Source organism: Pelodiscus sinensis, chromosome 32 (genome assembly GCF_049634645.1).
Source record: "Pelodiscus sinensis isolate JC-2024 chromosome 32, ASM4963464v1, whole genome shotgun sequence".
Classification (NCBI taxonomy): Eukaryota; Metazoa; Chordata; order Testudines; family Trionychidae; genus Pelodiscus; species Pelodiscus sinensis.
In genome coordinates, this window is record NC_134742.1 from 10274342 (window position 1) to 10281829 (window position 7488).

A 7488-nucleotide genomic window follows, 5' to 3' on the forward strand; every position below is an offset into this window, starting at 1 on the left:
GCCGCAGGAAGCGACTCGCCGCCGCTGCTCGCGGGGACTCTGGGGCCAGGCTCCGGGCCGGATCCCCGAGCCCCGGCGGGGGCTGCTGCGGGGCCCCGGAGCCCGGGCTGCAGCCGGGAGGGGGAATCTCCGGCCGGGCCAGTCCCGCTGCTCCCTCCCCAGGAGCCTCTCCCCGGGCAGCGCCCCCAGCCCGGCCCGGCCCAGCCCCTGCCCCAGGGCGGGCAGCGCTTGGGGGGCAGGTAAGAGAGACCCCCCGGGAGCGGCGCCCCGGTGCCCCCGGGCTGCAGGGGGAGGGGTTGGCCCCGGGTTGCTCCCGGCGGAGCTGGCTGCGAGTCCCCGCCCGGGCCCGGGGCAGCTGCCGCCCGCCCCCTGGATTGGCGGCGGCTGGGTGGGGGGAGCACATGTGGGTGGGGGATCTGGGGTCACGTTACCACGTGTTACACCCCCCCCCCCAGCTGCTGCTTTGTGCTCCTGGCGCAGCGGGCGGAAGCTGCTGCTCAGAGCGATCTGCTGCCCCCCCCCCCCATCAGCTTCACCCACCCCCCGGAGTTGCTGGGAGTTGGGGGGGGCGCTCCATGTGGGGTGCGGGCTGGGGAGAGGGCGGGGCTCAGGGGGCACTAGGGAGATTAAAATGGGTTGATTTAGGTTTAAATGACCCCAGTGAGATTTTCAGCGGGTCCAACAATGACGGGGGGGGGGGGGGGGGTTGTGCCTACCCCTCCCTCCCCACCCTGCCGCCTCTGAGGCAGCAGTATGGGGGTGAAGGGGCTTGGTGTGACCTTTGCAGGGTTGCACTGCCAGATCGCTGGCAGAGACTCAGGGCTGGGGCAGAGGTGAGGGGTGGGCTGGGGGTGCAGGCTGTCTTGGGGGGACAGGACCCCCCCCACTCATTTTCACTGCAGGGGCTGGGGCCAGTGCCAGGCGAGGAGCGCTGGTCCCCCCCTCCCCATTACAGCAGGTACAAGTCACTTCCTCAGATACCTGAAGGCACCAGAACGGAATAAGGGAGGGAACGGAGATGGGGAGTGTGTGTGTGGGGGGGGGGGGAGGGGGGGTGTTGCTGTTACTAGACATGTTCTGTATGTGTTTCCCAACCTGCCTGGGATGTTTCCATTGGAGACAAGTCCCCTGCTGTGACCACGGGGGTTGCCCTCACTCTGTTTGCTTTGTTCTGTCGCATGTGATTTCTTCTGTCCTGTGTTGGTCTCGTGCTGTGTGTGTGCCTCAGTTTCCCTGGGCGCTGCACCTGTGCCCAGCTAGGGATGGGAGTGTTGGGTGAGACTCTGACAGAGGGGAGGCTGCCCTAGCCCAGCACCTGCCCAGTGTCACAGACTCTGTTGTCACCTGAGCCTAGGTGGGGGGTGCAACCAGGTGACACCTTTTGCCCAGGATGGATGGTTCTGTCTGTGCTACGCTGTGTCCCTGTGAACCAATAAACCTTCTGTTCTACCTGCTGCCTGAGGGGCACGTCTGGCTGCGGATGGGGGTGCAAGGCCTGGTGTCTCCCCCCGCCCCGCCCCCGTGACATCTGACATGGTCCCTCCTCTTGCTAGCGGAGGCAACCACCACATGGTGATGTCCGACAGCCCTGGGCCACAGAGTCCCAGGCACAGTGCCCTGGGCCCACTCTGAATGGAGCCAGGCAAAACGTGAGTGTGGGGGGTGACCTCTCGTGGCTCCCTCTCCCCACGGCAGGGAATCAATGGGATCGGGACCCCTGAAGGAGCTTCACATTCCCCTCCCAGGGACCAGGCTCCCACCTCGGCAGCCCTGGGGTGACTCTGGGCCGGCTGGGAAAACAGAAGGTGGGGAGGAGAGTGGCCGGGAACACAGCACAGAACAGATCTTGTCAGCACTGAAATCAGGCCCATTCCGCTCCATCCTGCTTGGGGTCTCCCCCCCCAGCGCTGGGCTCCCCCTGTTGAGTCCCAAAACAGGAGCCTCACCCACTCCCAGCCTCAGTCACTGCCCCTCCCTCATGCTTTGTTTTCTTCCTGGGCAAACCGATCACTTGGCCTGAGGCCTCCCCAATAACTTTGTTCCCCAACCCCTTGGGCGGGCTCCTTGCAGACGGTGGGCTCAGGGCTTCACTTGCCGGGGTGCCGCCTGTTGGCCATTCTGTTGCCCCGGCAGCGGATCTATGGTCCCACCCACGCTCTGGGGAGTTCCCACAGTAATGTCACTCCCGGAGCCCAGCCCCTCGGTATGTGAGTCACCCCTAGGGAAACTGAGGCACACACCGTGTTCAGAGAAAGATATATCTCTGAGACCAGACCCGGGAGCACTTTGTGCAGTGGCTCGAACCAGCCCCAGGCTCTGCCAGCATCTGCTTGCGTGAGGGAGGGGGCATTGCAGGGGTGAAATGACATTGGGGGGCAACAGCTCCTATGCTTTTTTCCCAGTGCGGGGCTCAGAGATGCTGCTGGGAGGGGGCGTTCAAAGGGGCTCGTGGGTTTTGTTCTGGTGGGAGGGGCCGAGCTGGGGGGGGGTAACAAACTAGTTGGGTTTCTTCCCAAAGGGCAGAGCCAGAGAGTCCCAGCGCGTGTCTGCAGGGGCAGGGCCTGGGGGACTCGGGGGGAGACAGGGACTCAGGCCCCTTCTGACACCTCCCCCATCGCCCCTCTCGCCCGACAGGCCGAGGAGACACGTCGAGAGTTCGCTCCAGAGCGCCCGTCTGCCAGGGGCCGGGGCCGGGCAATGGCCGGGATGGAGCCCGCTCAGGTAGGGGGTTCAGGGAGCTGCTGGGCGGGGGGAGGGAGGAGACAGGGTGGGATGAAGCTGCTGAGTTTCTGAGCAGGCCCATGAGCAGGGTGTGACCACACCCCTATTTCTAGCCCCCCAACCCCCGCCTCGGGCAGGACTGAGAAAATGGCCCAGACTCCCAATGCCCCCAGCCAGAGGTTGCTGGGAAACACAAAGGGAAGCTGCCGGGATTCCTGTCCCTGCCTGTGGCTCAGAGCTCGGCTTCCGCCTCAGCCTCTGGCTAGTAGGTGTGTGGCCAGGGAGAAGGTCCTGCCCTCTGTCTGCTGAGGGGGGAGGGTGACGAGGATCTCTGTGCCCATCCCCTGAAGCCTCCTGGCTGCTTTAAACAGGCTGAGAATGGGTGTTGTGGCTGGGGCCGCAGGCAGTGGGTGAGAGACTCTTGTTGTTGCAGATGCGGGTGACTTTCGAGGAGGTGGCTGTGTATTTCACCCCGGGGCAGGGGGCGCTGCTGGGCCCCGCTCAGAGAGCCCTCTACAGGGACGTCATGCAGGAGAACTACGAGGCGGTGACCTCGCTGGGTAAGGGCGTCCTGGCCCCTCGGGGATTAGGAGCCGTGGGGTCTGCGTGTCCGACACGGGTCAGGTTCTTCCCTGCTCAGGTGGCCTGGACAGGAATGGGTTCCATGGGCACAGCTGCCGGGGGAGAGCAACTTGCATCTCCGCACCCTGTGCAGTGAGACCAGGGTGTCAAACCCTAATGGACGTGCTAAATCATCCCCACCCGGCCCCTCTAGATTTCAAGGCGGAGGGGCCATGTATCCTCCCGTCTGGGTTGTTTCTCACTCACACCTAGAATCCCTGTTCCCCTCCCTCCTTGGGACGTGGGACGAGCTCCAGCCATGGGGAGGGCTCTGGGCTCTGCAGGTTTAGAAACAGGCAGGGGTGTAACTGCAGAGCTGTGAGTGTCAGCAAGGGCCCCAGACTGCCCAGATCCTGGGAACTCCTAGGGAGGGCGTCACAATTCCTCTCACCTCCCCGCACATCTGCCTCTCCCCAGGGGGCTCAGTGACCATGTTCCCGTCCTCTTGGGTTGCACATTCCCCAGCAGAGCCCGGGAACAGGTTCCACTCACGGAATGTCCCTTGGGACAGACGCTCTCCCCACCCTCCCTGCGCCCTGATCTGCTCTGATTTCACCCCCTGCGCAGGGTTTCCCGTTCCCAAACCTGAGCTGATCGCCCGGCTGGAACGAGGGGAAGAGCCCTGGGTGCCCGACCGCCAGGCCGGGGAGGAAAGAGAGATCCTGAGAGGCACCCGCACAGGTGAGGACTGACAGAAACCAGTTGGAAAATGAAGGAAAAATTTGAGAATCCCAAAAATGAGGTATCGGTAATTACCCTCGGGTCTTCCTCCTTTCATATAATTCAGGGTGTAGTCAGCAGATATTGCTCACAGTCTTTCAGCAGTCCTGTTACTGGCCGGAGTTTCCTTCCCTGTGAGTGTTTGTGTCGCACACGGAGGCACAATCCCAAAGATTCAGTCTGTGCAACTTCAGTGTGTTGCGGTTATCCTTAGTGCTGCTCCTCTTTCTCCCCAGCTCAATGACTCCTGCCTCTGTGTCTCTCTCCCAGCAGGTGATCCTATAAAGGAGGAAGAGACTCAATATGAGGAAGATCCAGGAGAGATGGAACCGCAGGCGACCTTTGTGGGAAGAGCTGAAGGGAATGTTTCCCAGTGCTTGGAACAGGGAGAAGCCTGGGGAAACTGGCCCAGGCCGGAGAGGCTGCTGGGAAACCACCCAAGTGAGCAAATGGATGAATCTCTTAAATGCGGAGAAGGATGCAAGAATCCCACAGCCCAGCAGAGAAACCCCAAGGAAGAGAAACACCAGGAATGGCTCAGATATGGGAAGGGATTTATTGTGAGCCCAGAGCTTATTACAGTGCAGACAGTAGGTGCTGGGGAGAAACCCCTTCAGTGCTTGGACCGTGGGGAAAGCATCAATAGCAGCTCAGATCTTAATACTGATGGGAGAAGCCAAATGGGAGAGAGAGGCTCTCAGTGCCGTAAGAGAGGGAACTCTCTGAATTGGAAGTCAGCCCTGAGGACGCCTGAGAAAACCCACACAGGAGAAAGCCCCAATAAATGTGTGGAGTGTGGGAAATGTTTCAAACGGAGATCAGCCCTGATTAAACATCAAGCCGTCCACCTAGGAGAGAGTCCCCATAAGAGATCCGATAGTGGAAAAACTTTCCGGCAGAGATCAGTCCTTGTTAAACCTCAAGCAGTGCGCACTGGAAAGAGACCCTATAAATGCTCAGACTGTGGGAAAATTTTCAAACGGAAATCTGCCCTTGTTTCACATCAGAAAATGCACACAGGAGAGAGCCCCCATCAGTGCTTAATCTGTGGGAAAAGTTTAAAATGGAGGTCATCCCTTGTTTTACATATGAAAATCCATACAGGGGACAGACCCTATAAGTGCTTAGACTGTGAGAAAAGTTACATACAGAGGTCAGATCTCATTAAACATCAGGCCATCCACACAGGAGAGAGACCCCATAAATGCTTGGAGTGTGGGAAAAGTTTCATACAGAGGTCAGATCTCATTAAACATCAGGCCATCCACACAGGAGAGAGACCCCATAAATGCTTGGAATGTGGGAAAAGTTTCACAGAGAAGTCATCCCTTTTCTCTCATCAGAAAATCCACACTGGAGACAGACCCTATAAGTGCTTAGACTGTGGAAAAGGTTTCATTTGGAAGACATCTCTTGTTTCACATCAGGTAATCCACACAGGAGAGAGACCACATAAGTGCTTGGAGTGTGGGAGAAGTTTCATACATAGGAGACACCTTCTTAAACATCAGGCAGTCCACACAGAAGACAGACCCCATAAGTGCTTGGAGTGTGAAAAAGCTTTCAAATGGAGATCGGATCTTGTTAACCATCAAGCAATCCACACAGGAGAGAGACCACATAAGTGCTTGGAATGTGGGAAAAGTTTCATACGGAGGATTGGCCTTGTTAAACATCAGGCACGTCATACAGGAGAGAGACCCCATCAGTGCTTAGATTGTGGAAAAACATTCATACAGAGGTCTCACCTCAATCAACATCTGGCAGTCCACACAGGAGAAAGACCCCACAAGTGCTTAGACTGTGGGAAAAGTTTCCTACAGAGGTCATCCCTTGTTTTACACCAGAAAAGCCACACAGGTGAGAGACCCCATCAGTGCTTGTACTGTGAAAAAAGTTTCATAAGGAAGACAGCACTTATTCAACATCAGGGAATCCACACAGGAGAGGGATCCCACAAGTGCTTAGACTGCGGAAAAAGATTCATGTATAAGTCAAGCCTCAATCAACATCTGGCAATGCACTCAGGAGAAAGACCCCATAAATGCTTAGAGTGTGGGAAAAATTTCAAAAGGAAGTCTGCGCTTATTCAACATCAGGGAATGCACACAGGAGAGGGAACACTCAAGTGCTTAGACTGTGGAAAGGTATTCATATATAGGTCAAACTTCAAGCAGCATCTAGCAATGCACTCTGGAGAAAGACCCCACAAGTGCTTAGAGTGTGGGAAAAGTTTCATAGTGAAATCTGCCCTTTTTACACATCAAAAAATCCACACAGGAGAAAGACCTCATAAATGTTTAGACTGTGGGAAAAGTTTCATGAGGAAGTCAGACCTTGTTGTACATCAGAAAATCCACACTGGTGAGAGACCCCATAAATGCTTAGACTGTGGGAAAAGTTTCATACGGCGGTCAGACCTCATTAACCATCAGGTAATCCACACAGGAGACAGAAACAGTAAGTGTTAAGCTGTAGAGAATGTTTTGCATGGGCGTCTAACATTCTTAAAGAACAGGCAATGCACACAGGAGAATCACCTCATGATTGCTTTGACAATGGGAAAAACATTTTACATGAAGGTCAGCCCTGGTTTTACATCAGAAAATCCATACTGTAGAAAGATCCTATAAGTTCTCCAACTGGAAAAGCTTCACGTAGAACTCAACCCTTCTTGGTCATCAGGCCATCCAAACAGGAGAACCCTCATCAACGCTTAATCTGTGCACTAAGTTTCATGTGGAAGTCAGAGCTTTGTAAACATCAAGTACTCCACAAAGGAAGGAGACCCCATTGGTTTTTGGAATGTGGGAAGCGTTTCACAGGAAGATGAAATGTTATAACTCTTCAGAGGATCCACAGAAGAGAGAGACCCCATGAGTGATCGGAGTGTTAGGAAAGTTTGATATGGAGGTCAAGTTATCGTAAGGATCAGGAATCCATCCAGAAGGGAAATCCCATATGTGCTTGGACTGTGGGAAAATTTTCATATGGACTGCTTGGGCTGTGGGAAAGTTTTCAGAAACAGATAAGCCTTTCTCAACATCAGGCTGTCCACATGGGCGAGAAACCCAGTAAGTGCTTAGGATAATTTCAGAAACTGATCACTCTTCATTTTACAAACGGGAGAACAGGAAAGTAAAGACAATGGGTTTCAGGAAGGCAGACTTTAGTAAACTCAGAGAGCTGGTAGGTAAGGTCCCATGAGAATTAAAACTAAGAGGAAAAACAGTTGAAGACATTTCTGTTTTTCAGAAGGGCATTACAACTATTCCACTGTGTAGGAGAGATAGGAAGTAAGGCAGGAGACCACTTTGGCTTACCTAGGAGATCTTACTGGTCTAAATATCAAAAAGGAGTTGTATAAAAAGTGGAAAGGAGGTCAAAATACAAAGGATGAATATAAGCAAACAACACAGGTGTGTA

At 55.3% G+C, this 7488-nt stretch overlaps 1 protein-coding gene across 1 annotated transcript; it reads left to right on the top strand.

Annotated features, from left to right (window-relative positions):
- The first annotated feature begins 207 nt into the window (after window positions 1–207).
- LOC142823229 (uncharacterized) lies at window positions 208–6865 on the top strand. Its single transcript, XM_075913869.1, is given in 7 exon segments — window positions 208–239; window positions 2635–2721; window positions 3155–3281; window positions 3910–4023; window positions 4333–6528; window positions 6531–6643; window positions 6646–6865. Coding segments are annotated over 6 exon segments (2652 nt in total). The 5' UTR covers window positions 208–239; window positions 2635–2697; the 3' UTR covers window positions 6724–6865.
- Window positions 6866–7488: the final 623 nt, after the last annotated feature.